Source organism: Hibiscus syriacus, unplaced genomic scaffold (genome assembly GCF_006381635.1).
Source record: "Hibiscus syriacus cultivar Baekdansim isolate YM2019G1 unplaced genomic scaffold, ASM638163v2 tig00116965_pilon, whole genome shotgun sequence".
Classification (NCBI taxonomy): Eukaryota; Viridiplantae; Streptophyta; class Magnoliopsida; order Malvales; family Malvaceae; genus Hibiscus; species Hibiscus syriacus.
Genome location: NW_024063490.1, coordinates 5,454,874 through 5,470,354, shown reverse-complemented (window position 1 = coordinate 5,470,354; position 15,481 = coordinate 5,454,874). Strand labels below are relative to the sequence as shown.

Sequence of the window (15,481 nt, the reverse complement as noted above, 5' to 3'; positions counted from 1 at the left end):
TTACCGATAACCAAAGTTTACCGGTTACCAAATTTTTTAATAGTTTTTCATATTTTCTACCTAAAACATTATTAGTTGTCAACATAATAGGTACCGCTAAACCGAATTTATTAAATACATTTTAATGTATCCGGTAATGCTGTATATTAGCCGTATATTAACCCGCCTTTCCTGATACAATCCCTATTGACAGTTTTTGTTGTGCTTTACATAAATCCACATTGGCGAAGAACTTGGTTTTCTTTCGTTGGGAAGTGCGTCACTACCTGTCGCTATTCAACCATGGGAAATTTCATTGTGTATCACATCTCCAAAATTTGTGCTTAGCTGCCATGAAGATTTCATTGAAGTTTCGTGCTCATCCAAGGAAAAGAAAGAAAATTTAATCTTTTAATCTGATTGTTTCAAATGTGCTTGAGATGAATTGTTGCAAGTCTTTTGTTTAATTTACAGTTTGAATAAAGCTCTTATCCTTGTGAAAAGGAAGCTGATAGCCTTGGTCTTAATATAGTTTTATCATTGTATAGGAATGTTCAATTATCATTGTATGATGTGATTTCTTGTTTACATGTTTTAACTCCAATCCCCAATTTTTTTAAATGTCTTAACAAAAGGTACCTTAGTCATATAAACTCGGTTAGATAATTTATTTGTTTAAGTCCTCAAATTTATCATTTTAAGAACTCAACAACCATCGCCCTATAATTGAAGGACCATTTTGTAACTTAATAATTAGAGGACTCGATAAAACAATGTCTTATAGTCTTTTGTAAATTTTACCCCAAAGTCCAATTGAATGCATGTAAAATACTTAAAAGACTTAAATTTTCCACGAACTAAGACTTTATGCAATATTTTAACGATCAAATTTCAACCATTCACGTCAAATTCAATGTCCCCATAATGTCGGACAAAAATTAGAAAATATTACAACGTTTTAAGTACGAGTCTTGTGTATAAAATCAAATAGAAAGGAAGACTTTGTTTTTATTTTCCACAAAACTAACACTTTCAACACGTAACTATAAAGTAAAATCTCATTTCATAATTAAATTTCACAGAATTTTTATTTAATTGAAAAAATAATTATTTTACTTTAAAGATATCAGAGATTTTGTTTTTCTCGTCAACAAAATTAAAATTTTGGGTAAAATATATAAATGTTCTCCTGACTATAGGATATTGTTTATTGAGTCTCGCGACTATTAAAAGTTATAAAATGGTCACCTGATTATTCATTGTGTTCCAAACTCATCCCATTTTCGTTAAAAATTGAAATGGTTTGAGCTGAATGTTAACCTGCTAATTGGGATATGATTGTCATTTGCGATTTTGAGATCAGATTATATCATATATCAGTCAACAAGTTAACGTCCAAACTCAAATTGTCATCATTGTTTTACGGAAAAATGACGAGTTTGAAGCACAATGAATAGTTAGGAGACCATTTTGTAACTTTTAATAGTCATGGGACTTAAAAAAGTAATGTCTTATAGTTCAGGGACCATTTTATAACTTTTAATAGTCGGATGACACAATAAAATAACACTCTATAGTCGGGGACCATTTATATACTTTAAAGATTTCTACACGTTAATTAGAGAGCTCTTGTCATCATTAACTTATTGATAATTATTATAACTTAATGGTGCATAAAATGAAACTAATAATTCGTGAGCGTTGAAGTTGAAAGTGAATACCGATGGAGTTCGGGATCATCGTGGATATGCCTTGTGTGGAGGTGTGATTCGAGATGATTGGGGGAGTGGCGGCTTGGTTTTGCACGAGCTGTTGGTATTTGTTCCGTCTTTGAGTGGAACTTTGGGTATGTTCGAGAGAATGCAGCAAGCGTGGAACATTGGAGCTAGGCAAATTATTCTCGAAACGGACAATGGCGAGGTCTATAAGGAGCTTTCCGGTACACTTCCGAGGAGTACGACACCAACTATTTTGCAGTACATAAGCTCTCTTCTGCAGAGGAACTGGGTGGTATCTATTTCGCAGGTTAAACGTAAAGCTAATCAGCTTGCCGATAGTATTACTAAGCTGGTTCAGACAGATGATTTCTTGGGACGGAAATTCGAGTCGATTCTTGTTGTTCTCAACCGGATTTTGATTGAAGACAGCCTAGCCTTATGTAGCTAATTCTTTATTTCTCTTTGTTTACCAAAAAAAATTACAATGAAGGCTTACAATTATAATAGTAAACTAAAATACATAATAAAGATATTTTTCTAAATATGAGAAAACTAACTACTTAATATCAGAAGGATCATACAAGGAAAAGTTTAAACCCCTAACTAAATAAATTCGGATAAAAGGTAGATCCAAACATATATGACTGTATAGATAAACAAACGATTAAAGGGGATGAAGCTATTGAAGGCCACCGACAAATCATAAATCATAATTGAGCGATGTGAAAATACTATTCATGAACTCAAATCATGTATCCAAATTCAATCCAATGATCTAAAGCAGGTAAGATCGGCATGATAACAAAAAAAGTGTCATCTTGATCGATTAGTTGTGGTGATGTCAAATCAAATCTTGAAAAAAAGAATAAACGAAAATAACAACTAAACGATCGAAAATGTAACACCCCAATTTAGGGGCTAAATTTTAGAAATTATAACGTATTGGATTTAATTGGTATTTTGAAAGAAACGGTAGATTAAATTGTAAAATTTCAAAGTTGACAGACCGTTTTAAGAAGTGCAGGAAATTCAATGACTAAACTCATGGTTTATCCATTTTTTATGGGATGAATTATAATATCCTTCCTCCCGATCAGTTTCCAGATTTTTCCCATTTTTCCTCTTTCCCTCAACCCTCCTTTCAACTCCAATCTACTCGCCGTCTGACCTCCGATCGACGAACTGAAACCACCATCGTGTTCGTTGTCAATCGATGAACAAAACCCCTCAAACATTTCGTTATGAATCGTCGTTGTTCGTCGTTAATTTCAGTTGGAAGTATCATCGATTTTAACTCGATTTCAGTTGGTTTTTAGTCGATTCACGACGATCCGATCATCCATTTTCGACACCTCCCGCACCATCGTGTTCCTTGCATCGTTCCGAGTCCACCAGTGTCCTCCGTTTCTCCGTCGTCGCTGGCGTGTGGAAGGGTGAGAAAATCAAGGTTTTCGATATTTCAGAATCGAGCTCTCCGTCGTTCAAAATTGTGAACCGAGCTCGGTAAGTGTCTCAAACTGAATTAAAATAATTATTAAGAATTTTTCCTGGAATTTTCCGACACCGTATCATTGTTCACGTGCCGCACGCACCGCCACTGTGCGTAGGGGGTTAATTTTGTAATTAATTTCTATTATGGTGATATTTGTGTAAAATTCAGGTGTTAGTTTTGTAAATATTTGTAGAATATGGCTAATATTGTAATTAATTTTGATTAGGGTGATATTTGTGTAAAACGGTCGACTGTTGACCGTTGACCTGTGTTGACCGTTGACCGGCGTTAACTACTGTTGACCAGAACTTTGACTGGTGTTGACCGGGCGTTGAACGACCTTTGACTTTGACCGGGTATACCTATTATGACATTTTTTGACATCTTGAATTCGTTTTTGGGGTCCATTTCGCCAAATTCAAACCCGGTAAGTTGGTTTTCATTGATTTATCACCCGATTCGATCCGTTTTCAGAATTAAGCTCCGTTTTTTTATATAATTTCTGTTGATATGTATCTGAGGAATTATTGGAAGTTGAATTAAAGATCGGGGGCATTTGAATGGAATTTTTATGGTCTATCAGTATGGTATGAAAATCGAGGTAATATATTACTACCTCTTTATGTTTTATGGAACATGCTGATATTGGTAAATGCATGAATGGAAATGTTTGGTCTCATATGTGTAATTAATGAAGTTCTACACTCGATACGAATGCGGTAGAAAGTAGGTAACTGAATATGGCTCAGATGATTATTATAAGAATTAGAGGACAGTTGCAATTAAATTACAAGTTCTGGAATTAAGTGATAAATGAATCAACCATGGATATGTAGATTATAATTTATCTCATTAAAGGTACTTGGATGATAAATTATGAGAATATTTCAATTAGGTAAAATTATGAAAATACCCCTATGTTGTAAAATGATAAGAATTGTCTCTGGAAGTTGATTAATAACTCTGAAAAGACTTATTGATCTAATAAAACTACAGATGTGTATAAGAAATGCTAGTTTGCTTAGAAAATATGGATAATCAGATTTTAACCCCAAGAGGGTTTGTGCAAGATACTAGAAGTCTGTTAAGGGAATCATTTCTAGATCAGAGAATGTTCAGGAAAAGCGATTAACTATAGAATCTCTAAATTATAATTATTTTCGTTAAGAGTTAATACCGAAGTTATCTGGTTAAGAAATTATGAAAATACCCTTGAGAGGTAAAAATAGTCTGAGTTGACCCTGAAAGAGAAAGTACTTTGTGGGTTCGTACTTAACTTGATAAATTATGGATTTATTTTTTTAAGATCCTGTCTTTGTACAAAAAATTCCTGATAACCTGTTGGTAACCTCCGAGAAGATAATTGACCTGCAAATCTCCGAGTTAAGAATAAATTATCGAGGGTGCTCTTATGTCAGAATTGTTCGAATGGAATGAAATAGATGATAAGTCTAAATTAAATAATAAGATCAGACGGAAGGAAATGATTGAAATACCTTGTATTTGTAAAACAACCAAAATACCCTTGGAATACAAATGACCCACGAATTTCATCAAGTACAGAAAAGATTGGATATCCTCAAGCTATGAAATGACAGGAATAATATCGGGCACCAAAATGACTAAAATACCCTTATGACCAAGGATATGTAAATGAATTGGATTCATTAAGGAATCCAAATAAACATGGATGTTGCATTGCCTTTAAAAGTTATGGAACACAGTTTAAGCCGGCCGACCAACGTTAATGCTATGTCAGTACCTGAATGACATAAATACCATTTGAATGTTGTTCGTCTCCTCAAATTGGGATTGATGATAATTATGGAAGTACTCAGCTCAGCTCAACGCTAGAGCGCATTCGATATTAAGAAGTGAATATTCATGAGATAAATTAACCACGAACACAAAATAATGATTTTAGTAAATGAACAAAGTGAACTAAATGGAAGTACAACATGTATCCGAAAAGCAGAAGCATATGAATTACTCGGAAAGCATATGAATTACTCGGAAAGACTCTGAAGTAACTGGGATATTGATTTGACTACTAAATGAATCGAGTAACTTTAATGACTGAGAATTTAGTAAGTGATTGAATGAGTCTGAGAACTCCAATGATATTGCATGATGTATGATTACTATGGGTTATAAACCAAGAATTAAATACGTTGACAATTCGTGATATTGTTGCCATGTGGATAGAAATAAAGATTATTTGGATCCTCTATTGCTTCCTATAGATGTATTCAGCGATGATTCTGAATATGATCTATAAACAAGAATTGTTGGTATTAAAGTGTGAATACCCTGGAAGGGCAATGAATTGACCAGTTGAAATACATCAGTTTTAGGAGTTGTTGATAGTCCGATCGATTGACATGGATGGTCTACTTTATCAGCTCAAATTACTCTGATCATACTTGAACACTTTCCTGAGATATATGAATCATAGAGGGATTCAAAAGTATCAACCTTAAATGTCTGATTAGATTGGTTATTAATTGATTCTCTTCAATATGACCTCGTTCCTAGAATCCGATCAAATTTCATAAATTTCGTGTTATCCATACTGATAACTACAATGGCCTCTGAAAATACTTGGATCCTCTAGTGTGTTCCCTATGTACTACATAATTGTTTTATCTGTTTTGAAATATGGTACATTGAAATCTATGATTTACTGTTTATTGATACACCAACTTACCGGTGATGGTTTATGGACTATGACTGATATATGATTATTGGTTTTGACTGATATATGATAACAATGATTATGGATTTATGAAAATTATGCTTATTGCATAAATTGTATTTTGAAATACTGATTTTGGATGGATTGAATTACGGAGTATAGCTCTGATCAAGCTGGTAAACCTTACGGACCTAATGTGACTCTTGGGTAGGCTCACGGGCCCCAAGATGCTCCATTAGGTTGGCTCCCTTTGCTGTGTGCTTAGGGTAAGCCCTATAGACTTACGAACTTAGGGATACAGGCCACAAAGCCTATCCTTAGGTTGGCTTCCTTTTTATTGTGTGCTTAAGGTAAGCCCTATGGACGTAGTTCTGGGAACTGCGGATGGTGTACAAGAGAATGGTTTAAACTACGAGTTTCAAAAGTTAAACTTTATTATGATTTTATGAGATTTACTGAACTATCATTTGATAAGTGTACCTATTATGATTTTATTGTACTGTTGGAACACACTAGACATCCTATTCGATCTCCTGAAAATGTCATACTATGAATGCTTCCTATGACCTAAGATCTTCATGGCTTCTACTTGATGAATCACCAATGGAACTCCAAATTATATCATGTAAACCGGAATACGTCTGATTCAATAAGGAAATTATATGGCTTTTCAGTTATCTGCATGTCCTGTAGCATCAATTGGTAGTTTTGTATTACTAAGCTTTCCGAAGCTCACTCTATTACTCACCTTTGCAGGTTAAAAGAATTGTAGCAATGCAGCTATCGATTTCAGTAAGGGAGTTCTTCTGGTGTTGCTTGCAGAGTATGATACATGTGATTAGGGGGCATGTATTTGTATTTTGTTTTATATACAAGTTTGAAAATCTGTTTTATTTCGAATACTGATAACTTTTATTTTGTACTCATAAACGATTTTATGAGTTTACATGTTTTAAGGAAATTTTTAAATTTTCTGCTATTTTTACAGTGGGTCACTCCGGTGGCCCTAATGTGACACTCCAGATCAGATCAAGTTATCTGTATCGGTCTGAGGGGGTTACAAAAAACGTGTCGTAAAGACAACGAAAAACGTGTCATAAAGGCAGAAGAAAATGTGTCATAAAAATAGAAAAAAAAATGCGTCATAAAGACAAAATTATTAAAAATAAAAAACAAAATAGACTTAGAGATGCTATATTTACATAAAGGTGGCTTGAAAAATAAAAAACACGTAAAGAACAAAAAAGGTGAAAAACACTTCACTAAGTCTTCGTCAACTATATTGACATAAAGATAGACTTGAAGCATACATTACAAAATTGAAATTAATTCTTTTAAGACCATAATCTTTATCTATTTAATTTCAGCTTTTGATTTTTTTTTCTCATTCAACAATTTTAAAATAGTGTAAAACTGAGTTTCACACTAAGTGTAAGTGAATCCTAACCCATATAATTATATTAAAACAATAGGAAAGGAACACTAAAAAATTAATTTCAATCAATTTTAATTTAAAATTTAATCGAGATCTGATATAATTATTATATGTCATGAGATTTCTAAAATGTGCATAGTATAAATTATCTTTTGACCACAGAATATATGGAAGAAAAATAGTGCAGTCATGGTCTTTGTTCACCTTTATTTGCAATTTCTAGGCACTCACATGAAACTAGAAGAAAACAAAAACAAAAAGTGGAAGTCCGACAACCATGTATGATTGATGAAAATAATGGAGTTTTACTCTTTTTTGAAGGAAAATGCCTGAAGACCGACTAAAAGAAAAGAGAGAAGAAATTTAATTATGAAATGAGATTTTACTTTATAGTTATCGTGTTGAAAGTGTTAGTTTTGTGGAAAACAAAAATAAAGTCTTCTTTTCTATTTGATTTTATACACAAGATTCGTACTTATGGGATCGAGTTGGTAGAACTCAAGGTTCTTAACCTTGTGGTCGAGGGATCGAGTCTCATAGGGGACAACTCATAATTCTGACTACCGAAGGTCTTCCACGGAAGCTGCTCTCAATCTGGTGTTGGGGGCAGCCTACTACCCTACCTCCCCTTACCCCATTATATATAGGAATAGGGTTAGCTAATGACTCGTACTTAAATCGTTGTAATATTTTTAAATTTTTGTCCGACATTATGAGGACATTGAATTTGACATGTGGTTGAAATTTGATCGTTAAAATGTTGCATAAAGTCTTAGTTCGCAGAAAATTCAAGTTTTTAAGTATTTTACACGCATTCAATTGGAATTTTGGATAAAATATACAAATGGTTTCCCGATTAGAGAATATTGTTTATTGAGTCTCGCAACTGTTAAAAGCTACAAAATGGTCGTCTTTGATTTTTTTTCTCATCTATCAATCCTAAAAATGGTGTAAAACTAAGAGTTTCACATTAGGTATAAGTGGAAACTAACCCGTATAATTATATTAAGGAACACTAAAAAACTAATTTCAATTGATTTTAATTTCAAATTTAATCGAGATCTGATATAATTATTATATGTCGTGATATTTCTAAAATGTGCATAGTATAAATTATCTTTTGGCCACAAAATATATGGAAGAAAAATAGTGCAGTCAAGGTCTTTGTTCACCTTTATTTGCAATTTCTAGGCACTCACATGAAACTAGAAGAAAAATAGTGCAGTCATGGCCTTTGTTTACCTTTATCATTATATATTGACCGCTATTCTATTACTCGACCGCTTTTTGAATCCTTGGGTTAAATGTTTAAATCTGTTCACATCGGAACTTCATGGATCCCTACCAAGACGGTGACCTCTTGAGAAATCGCATGTGACCTTTCCTTTTTCGTTCTGAAAACTATTTGTTCTGTTGCTTTTGTTTTCGTCTGGTCTCTATTTTCTTAACTGCCCTCTCGGTTTCAAAATTTTGTTCTTATTAAATCGGATCTACACATCGTATATTTGAGTAAGTCTTCTAGCAGAAAGTTTTTACATATACAAATATTCGAATTCAAAACATACTTGAGTTTTTACATACACATCGTATATTTTGAGATCGGATTATATCATATATCAATCAACAAGTTTACGTCCAAACTCAAATTGTCATCATTTTTTTACGGAAAAATAACGAGTTTGGAGCACAATGAATAGTCATGAGACCATTTTGTAACTTTTAATAGTCAGGAGACTTAAAAAAGTAACGACTTATAGTCTAGGGACCATTTTATAACTTTTAATAGTCGGACGACACAATAAAATAACACTCTATAGCCGGTGACTATTTATATACTTTAAAGATTTCTACACGTTAATTAAAGATTTCTACACTCTATAGCCCTAGTAGAGTCCTTGTGTATGCAGAAAATCCTTGTTGGGAGACTCACCCATCAAAGCCAAGGGTGCGACACGGATCGGTCTGGATTAGTCAAGACGAAGCTTTAGAACCGGAAGGACAACAAAAATAAAATCTTATTTATGATAAAATTTACAAAATTATTTAATACTCTCAAAAATAAAATCTTATTTATTATTTTAATGTATTTGTGAATTGTTACTTTGGAGTTTAGACTTTAAAATTACTTCATACACTCTTTTGATAATTTTTTATTAAATTTATTAATTTATGTTTATATTAGCTCTATATAATATTAGTAGATTTTACCTATAGTTAAGAAAATAAGGTAAATATTTCGGTGAGCTTAGCTAACAACGAGGCAAGCAATGAGCATCGAGCTTAACGAGCAACAAACTCAATGAGCTTAACGAGCAATGAGTTGAGCCACAAGTTTTCTTAACGAGCACGAGTCAAGCAAAATTTTAACAAGCTTAACGAACAACAAGTTGAGTTGAACAACAATTTTTTTTTTAACAAGAACGAGTCGAGCATTGCCCAACTCGATAAAACAATGTCATATAGTCGAGGGACCTTTTGTATATTTTACCCAAAAGTCCAATTGAATGCGTGTAAAATACTTAAAAGACTTAAATTTTCCACGAACTAAGACTTTATGCAATATTTTAACGATCAAATTTCAACCATTCATGTCAAATTCAATGTCCCCATAATGTCGGACAAAAAATAGAAAATATTACAACGATTTAAGTACGATTCTTGTGTATAAAATTAAATAGAAAGGAAGACTTTGTTTTTATTCTCCACATAACCAACACTTTCAATACGATAACTATAAAGTAAAATCTCATTTCATAATTAAATTTCACAGAATTTTTATTTAATTGAATAAAAAAGATAATTATTTTACTTTAAAGCTATCAAAGGTTTTGTTTTTCTTGTCAACAAAATTAAAATTTTGAGTAAAATGTATAAATGGTCTTCCGACTATAGGATATTGTTTATTGAGTTTCGCGACTATTAAAAGTTATAAAATGATCGTCTAACTATATGACTAGTCCTCCGACTATTAAAAGATACAAAATTATTTCATACACTAAAAAATCAAACCTTATTTATTATTTTAATGTATTTGTTAATTGTTACTTTGGAGTTTAGACTTTAAAATTACTTCATACACTCTTTTGATAATTTTTTAATTAAATTTATTAATTTATGTATATATTAGCTCTATATAATATTAGTAGATTTTACCTATAGTTAAGAAAATAAGGTAAAAATTCAGTGAGCGTAGCTAACAACGAGGCGAGCAATGAGCATCGAGCTTAACGAGTAACAAGCTTAATGAGCAACGAGTTTAACGAGCAACGAGTTGAGCAACAAGTTTTCTTAATGAGCATGAATCGAGCAAAATTTTAACGAGCAACAAGTCGAGTCGAACAACAATTTTTTTTAACGAGAACGAGTCGAGCATTGCCTAACTCGATCGACTGCTTGATAATCACCCATACTTTCTACACGTTAACTCTATAGTAGAAACACATTTTTCATAATTATATTTTAAATAATTTTTATTCAATTGGAAAGTAAAGGACAAAACAAATAATTATCTTACTTTAAACATAAAATTATCAAAGATGATACACATTTTAAATCTATACTTTTTTTAATTTTGAAATTTTAGTCCCGACTCAAATAATATAAAGATAATATATATTTTTTGGAATCAATAAAAAAGTAATACAATTGAATTATAGAAACATAAAATGATTAAGTTTCAAGAACGAGAATTAAACCTATAATTTATGCATTAAACATGCATTTATAATAGGATAATATATCCACAATTTATGTAATAACATAAGTAGTAATAGAATAATTTGACCATTTTGTTTATGGGGTCCATTCATACAATGGCCCTTTCTTAAGAAATTTCCACCCATATAATTTTCCAGGAATACTTTTTTTTAAAGAGGGTACTTTGTATTAAGAATGGACAAAGTACACCACCTCAATGACCTCATTAAAAATCTTCCTAATCCTAAATGAAGGAAAAAGAGTGCATGTGGTAGGGACATGAACACGCTTTTTTAAATACAGATTAGAACAAGTATGCTAGCTGCCTGTCAAATTTCAAAGGTCGTTGTCTTGTTCAAGATTTCCAAACCCCAAATTGAAGGGTGCAAGTAGGTGCATTGTAAGTAGGTAGTGGCAAGTGCAGGGGCAGGGATAGAACAGATGACTGACAGTCGTTTCTCTGAAAAAGTTAAATTATCATATAATAAAAATATTTTCTTTATATTTTTTATTGTTATTATGTTTTTGCTCCTCTATAATTTTATAAGTTCGTCTCCTAACATAAAATCTTTGTATCTGCTCTTGAGCAAACACTGTCAGAGTCAATATATATTAAGTCCAAAAGTTTCAAAAGTTTCTTTTTTACCCATATATATATATATATATATATATATATGTGTGTGTGAGAGAGAGAGAGAAAAAATGAAACCTCTTTTAGAAATATTTTGATACCATTTAAAAAGAAATTGACTCGTATTTAAAAAACATTTAACAATAAAAATTTTAAAATTCAATTTTTTCACTTAAAAAATTCTTCATATAATTTCTAAATTTAACAACCCAATTTTTTTCTAGCTCCGCCCTTTGAGCAAATAGAAATACTTGATAAGTCCTTCATTTTAAGGCATTTTAGTTGGTCTCACGGACTGTTTCAAGTTTAAGATTTTGATTACTTTGCATCATCTGTATGAGCCCCATTACGATGACGAACGCTAAATACAATTATTTATAATTTATTTATTTTCCTTTTTTGTGGGGATTAATGTAATTTCCAGGAAGGAAGCAATGGAAAGGAGACTAAGTATGGTATTGGGGTAGATGATAGAAACCACATTGAGTCATAAGTCAATAGTTTGTCGGTGCATGGGAAGGCTGATGTATCAACTTCCAAGTCTTGCTTTTTCCTTAGTCTTGGTTTCATATTGGAATATATTATTCCAAATTTTTTTAGGAATTAAATCAAGGGTTATTTTTTTCTATAAATAACAAGGTGGATCAAGGGTTTATTCAAATCATATGCATATAAGTTCAAAGTAGCTGAGAGAGATGATGATGATGATGATAATGGAGTTGAAATGGTTTATTAGGATAGTTGTGATGAGTGTGTTGTTGGTGTTGGAAGGTACTACTACTTATGCTTGTTTGGAGCATGAAAAAATTGCTCTCCTGCAACTCAAACCTTTCTTCAATGGTTTCGATGATCTGAATAACTGGGATGAGGTGAAGATCCCTAATTGCTGTCAATGGAAAGGGATTGACTGCTACACCACCACCGGGCGACTCATAGGACTCGACCTTAGATACACAATGTATGGTAACAAGGGGTGGTATCTGAATGCCTCTATGTTTCTTCCCTTTGTGGAATTGAAGAGTCTTAATTTACAAAGTAATGCCATTGCTGGTTGCATTCAAAATGAAGGTCTTGCCCTTACTTTCATCTTTTATTATTCCACTATACACAGCCTTTCATAAAAAATTAGCTGTTGTTTTGCAATTACCCATAATTGTTACGTTTATTCTATTGAAGAAAAGCCACTAACTCCTTTTATGTATTTGAAAAATATTTTTGCAGGTTTTAAAAAACTCTCAACTGCGTTGAATAATTTGGAGATTCTTGACTTAAGTGGCAACCAGTTGAATGATAGTATCATGCTATCTTTGAGTGAGCTTTCAAAGGGTAAATTAAGTTAATTAATCAAATAAACTTAAACATGGAATATTATCATTTATTTATGTTATTGCAGCAACTAATATGTTCACATCAGATTTTATAATAATGCTTATTTGTTTTTCATTTAAAATAAGCGTGTGAAAGAATTTGCAATTTGAAAAAGTAATAAATGTGGGTTTGGTGAAAACATTTCATCATCAATTAAAGTTTTAGATTTACCTTTTTTCTGTTTTACTGTTCATTAAAGTTTTGAATTGATATATATATATATATATATATATATATATATATATATATATATATAGGATTGAGTAATTTGACAAACTTGAAGTACTTGGATTTAAGTGGGAATCAAATAGAAAGCCTTCAATCCTTCAATGGTATGCATTTACATTTGATCAATTGTCTCAGACATAAATAAAATTTATGCTAATCTTTTTTTATGATTAAATTATGTAAATCAATCTTTTATAGATGCTGGTACAAAACTGAAGCAGTTTGCCCATTTAGAAGAGCTTCGTTTAAATGGGAATCTCTTCAACAACAGTGCATTTTCATCCCTAAAAGTGTTTTCAAATCTGAAGAATTTGAGCATAAGCCACAATCTGTTAAAAGGATCATTAGATATGAAAGGTAAAAGCATCTTTTTTCTGTCAAAATTCTTCCAAGTCTGTTAACAAAACTATTAATAACGTTCTGATCAATGGAGTGTATCTCTTATTTTTCTTTTCTCAGATTTGGATATATTTACCAACTTAAGGGAACTAGATATGAGCGCTAATCAATTTAAAGACATTGTGATCCACAAAGGTATCATTTAAATAAACGTAGTTTTTGCTTAAACAAAGTAATTATCTGAAAATGATCCATCAGGTGGATTACTTATATTAAAAATAGGAAAACTAGAAAAAGATAAACTGTATAATTAATAAAATGAAAGAAGAACCATCAAGTTGGTCTAGTGGAATAAGACATTAGGTCACTTAAGCAAGGTCAGGGGTTTGAATCCGGATGTTTGCGAATGAAGCAAACTGGGTTGAGAAGGTAACATTCGCATCTCCAGTACCTGATCTGGATTAGTCGGTTAATAGATCGGATACTTCAAAAATTAAATAAAATGAAAGATAATTGTAAAGCTTCAACATAAAATTTTCATTATTAAAATATTTATCTACTCCTTTCTCTCACAGAAATTAAGGGATTGAAAAAGTTAAAAGTTGTTTATCTCGATGATGCTTTCACCGATGGAAGTATTTCGCTGCTGAACTTGGTCGAGGCTTTTTCAACAGTTAAGACCTTGTCTCTAGTTGGCAATCATCTGAACAAGTCTATGAGTACTCAAGGTAAGTCATTGTTTTTAATTCCAACTCTACTTTATTATGTTTGATTAACTTCTAATACCAACTGCCATTTATTAGGATTAAATCTGTCGACGAACGTGGAGGAAATACATCTCGATGGGTCTACTCTCAACACTAATATTTCACAGAGCATTGAAGTAATCACTTCTCTTAAAACTGTCTTTATCTGATTGTGGACTTATTGGTTCCTTACCTAATCAAGGTAAACTTATGGCTCAAATCTAGACCTCATAATTTTTTAAATATAGTTTGGGTAAATTACATGTTTAGTACATAAACTATCAGTTTTTTTAAAACTATACTTAATATTTAGTTTTTGTTTCATTTTAGTACATTATCGTTGAACTTAAACGCATTGCATTTTTATGGGTAAATTTTATCATTCATCACTCAACTATCTTCTCACTCCTATTTTGGTACTAAAGTTCAAAAAATTTCAATTGAACTACTCAACTTTCAAATTACTCCCATTTTAATCACACTAATATATTTTATTAATAATTTTTGTGACATGACATTTTTTATTAAAAAGTTTGAGTGATTAAATCAGGAGTAGTTTGAAAGTTAAGTAATTAAATTAAGAAAAATTAAACTTTAGTGTCCAAAATAGAAGTGAGAAGATAGTTGAGGGTGATGAATGATGCAATTTACCCTTAAAAACGGTGCCACTTGCAAATAATCGTTTAAGTTTTTTAACAACGGGATACTAAAACGAAACAAAAACTAAAACTTAGGTATGGTTTTGAAAAATTTAAAAGTTTAGGTACTAAAATTGATAGTTTATGTACTAAAATTGATAGTTTATGTACTAAATGTATAATTTACCCATATAATTTCTAGAATGTATCTCTTCAATATTTTTTCATCAACTTTCTTTTATTTAATATTTTTTTCAAATCAATTTTAATTAGAATTTCTATTACAAAATTTATAATATTTTCAGGATGGTGTGATCTAAAAAAGCTTGAAATATTGGATATGAGTTGGAATACACTTGAAGGGATGCTTCCTCGTTGTTTGAGTAACTTGACTTCTCTTCGTGAGTTATATATGTCCGACAATCGACTCAGTGGAAATCTAATTCCTTTAACAAATCTTACATCACTTAGATCCATCGATCTTTCAAGAAATCATTTTCAAGAAAACAATTTGGT

At 31.6% G+C, this 15,481-nt stretch overlaps 2 protein-coding genes across 2 annotated transcripts in view; both read left to right on the top strand.

Annotated features, from left to right (window-relative positions):
- Positions 1-12,341: 12,341 nt before the first annotated feature.
- On the top strand, positions 12,342-12,986 carry LOC120191136 (receptor-like protein 9b). The gene is made up of 2 exons (XM_039194128.1): positions 12,342-12,714; positions 12,868-12,986. The coding sequence occupies exons 1-2, from the start codon at positions 12,342-12,344 to the stop codon at positions 12,984-12,986; spliced, it is 492 nt and encodes a 163-aa protein (XP_039050059.1).
- Positions 12,987-13,264: 278 nt separating this feature from the next.
- LOC120191323 overlaps positions 13,265-15,481 on the top strand; it is a 48,625-nt gene continuing 46,408 nt past the window's right edge. The window contains exons 1-5 of the mRNA XM_039194292.1: positions 13,265-13,346; positions 13,441-13,599; positions 13,702-13,776; positions 14,157-14,309; positions 14,385-14,529. Coding sequence (XP_039050223.1) covers positions 13,593-13,599; positions 13,702-13,776; positions 14,157-14,309; positions 14,385-14,497 — 348 coding nt within the window. The 5' untranslated portion in view covers positions 13,265-13,346; positions 13,441-13,592 and the 3' untranslated portion in view covers positions 14,498-14,529. The remainder of the gene's footprint in view (positions 13,347-13,440; positions 13,600-13,701; positions 13,777-14,156; positions 14,310-14,384; positions 14,530-15,481) is intronic.